This window comes from Aplysia californica, unplaced genomic scaffold (genome assembly GCF_000002075.1).
Source record: "Aplysia californica isolate F4 #8 unplaced genomic scaffold, AplCal3.0 scaffold00619, whole genome shotgun sequence".
Classification (NCBI taxonomy): domain Eukaryota; kingdom Metazoa; phylum Mollusca; class Gastropoda; order Aplysiida; family Aplysiidae; genus Aplysia; species Aplysia californica.
Genome location: NW_004797889.1, coordinates 55,519 through 57,911, shown reverse-complemented (window position 1 = coordinate 57,911; position 2,393 = coordinate 55,519). Strand labels below are relative to the sequence as shown.

Sequence of the window (2,393 nt, the reverse complement as noted above, 5' to 3'; positions counted from 1 at the left end):
ACACACACACACACAAACACTCACACACACACACACACAAGCCGAAACACATCAACAAAAAGTCCTCCACGTACATCCCACGGCGTGAGGTGCCGAGAAAGTCCGGAGATGCGTAAACTGGATCATGAGTGGCATCCACCGCCCAGTACAAGAAGAAGGGTTGTCCTGTAGCGACCTGCTTCTCAATAAAACTTGTTGCTTCCTGTTTAAAAAAACAACCCAATAACATCAAAGCGGAGACTTTTACTTTTGAAATGTAGATGTCCTTACGCCCCCAAAGGCCCAATTTAGATAATAAGGTAGGTGGTAAGCTTTCAACTCCGCGTTAGTTTTAGTAGAGGTTTTACGGCACTCGCAACTGCATAATAAGGTCATATGAGCGCCAAGGGGTGAATGTCAACAGAGAAGTCCAAACGGGGAAGCAGGCTTACTCTGCTCACCTCTCTAGCCTCAACAGCACAAAGTCTGCTTCGACTATCAAGGCACCCAGAAATAAAAGTTCACAAGAGAGTGACAAACATACAAAAGAAGTGAAGGGAAAAGACGATAGAATGGATGAGGAAAGAAAACGCAGCAGTTCCCCCTATGTTGTTCAGGCACAGTATAAGCATGAGATTGATAAATCAGCCTATTTACAATTGTACTGTGCATAAGAACATGTTAATATCCCCCCTCTGGGAATGGCCCACAGACACTGCAGTCAGTACCATTGCCCTGGTCCTGCCTGTGAGAGCAAATCCGGGCTGAGAGAGATACAACATCCCAGTAGAGAGAGATACAACATCCCAGCAGAGAGAGATACAACATCCCAGCAGAGAGAGATACAACATCCCAGCAGAGAGAGATACAACATCCCAGCAGAGAGAGATACAACATCCCAGCAGAAAGATGGAAAACTAAACACAGAATTCTCCCCACCTGAGAATCGAACTCGGGTCTCCTGCGCACTATGGAGAACAGCCTAACAATAGCTGCACAAGAGGCTGTAGTCCATACTGCATTTTAATAGACTGACTAAGAGGAAAGAAGAAAATGAAAATAATTTGGATTTTTCGCTACGCTAGATAGAATTACAAAGTTAATCTTTCACTGACGAAAAAGTACTGTAAAGACTTACAAAAATTCATTAAAAGCAGTTTCTTACATTGATGTAGATCTGAGTGAGGTTGGCTTCCCCAGTTTGCTTGTTGAAGGGGAAATCTTCATAATACCTGTTTTTAAAAAAAAAATTAAATTTATTTTTTTTTAAATTTTTAATCTTCATAAAACTTGTTAATAAAAACCAAAAAAACATCTCCATAATACCTATTTACATGAAAACAAAAAACGTTTTTATTATATCTGTTCACAAAAACACTAAAAGGGACATTCTTTTAAAAAGTGGATATTTTAACTTAAAAACTCCAGCACAATTTAGATCATTCAGGAGGCAGGCTTCTGACCCTGCCTGTCAGGGCCAACCCGGACTGAGAGGGATACAACATCCCCAACAAAAAAAGACTGAGATATTCTACAAAAGTGTCTTTTCCATTTGGGAAATGGTCGATTTTAACCTCAAGGAGGGGGGGGGGATATCCTGAAAAATGCTTTTTTGAGAAAATCAAAGGCAAACTTTTTGCCCCTTGTTCAGTTTCTTTAAAAGACGAGGAGAGTTTTTACTATAAGCAAACAAATATGCACACCAATGAAATCATATTTCTCCTATAGGTAGGGTAATGCCCACTTTTGGTGTAGGTCGAGATTTCTGGAAACCCCCGAAATCTGGGTTAGCCCGCTTGTCCTTAAAAGCTTTACTTTACTTTACTTTTATTCGCTGCTTATACCCTTTTGGTTTTATTGCTAAAAACACAAATAGAAGAAAGAAACGGACTGATATAGACAGAAAACGACTCGGAAACGTTAAAGGATTACGAGAAAGGGTTTGTCCTTAAAAGCGACCAATTAAACTCGGTTCTCCTGCAAGAGATAGCGAAGTGCTACACCATAGACCCCGGTTCTGACTAAGACAAAATGTAATACCTGTCAACAACAACAACAACAACAACAACAACAACAACAACAACAACAACAACAACAACAACAACAAAATTATAATAAAAAGCAAGAGAAAATTTTCTAAATATCTATCCACAAAAGCACCGACAGAAATCTTGAAGAAAATCTTAAAAATGCCTTGTAACAAAATCACAATAATAATCTTTCTCCTCCTTGTACATTCTTTCAGTTTTCCCCTACCTTCCAACCATATCTGCGTCTCTGAACACAGGAACGTTGGGTGTGTCTCTGTTGTTGAACGGGCCCAAGTGACAGTTGGAGGAGCCAAACCACTCGTCGAAACCGTGACGGAGCGGGTGGTAGCGAGGCTGTTGTCCCAGGTGCCTGGACGGGGGGGG

At 40.8% G+C, this 2,393-nt stretch overlaps 1 protein-coding gene across 1 annotated transcript in view; it reads right to left on the bottom strand.

Moving 5' to 3' along the window:
- Window positions 1-2,393, bottom strand: part of LOC101852573 (N-acetylgalactosamine-6-sulfatase-like) — a 24,381-nt gene that overhangs the window by 11,634 nt on the left and 10,354 nt on the right. The window contains exons 4-6 of the mRNA XM_035972230.1: window positions 2,236-2,379; window positions 1,145-1,211; window positions 75-202 (exon numbers count right to left, since the gene is read on the bottom strand). Of these exons, the coding sequence (XP_035828123.1) occupies window positions 75-202; window positions 1,145-1,211; window positions 2,236-2,379 (339 nt within the window). The remainder of the gene's footprint in view (window positions 1-74; window positions 203-1,144; window positions 1,212-2,235; window positions 2,380-2,393) is intronic.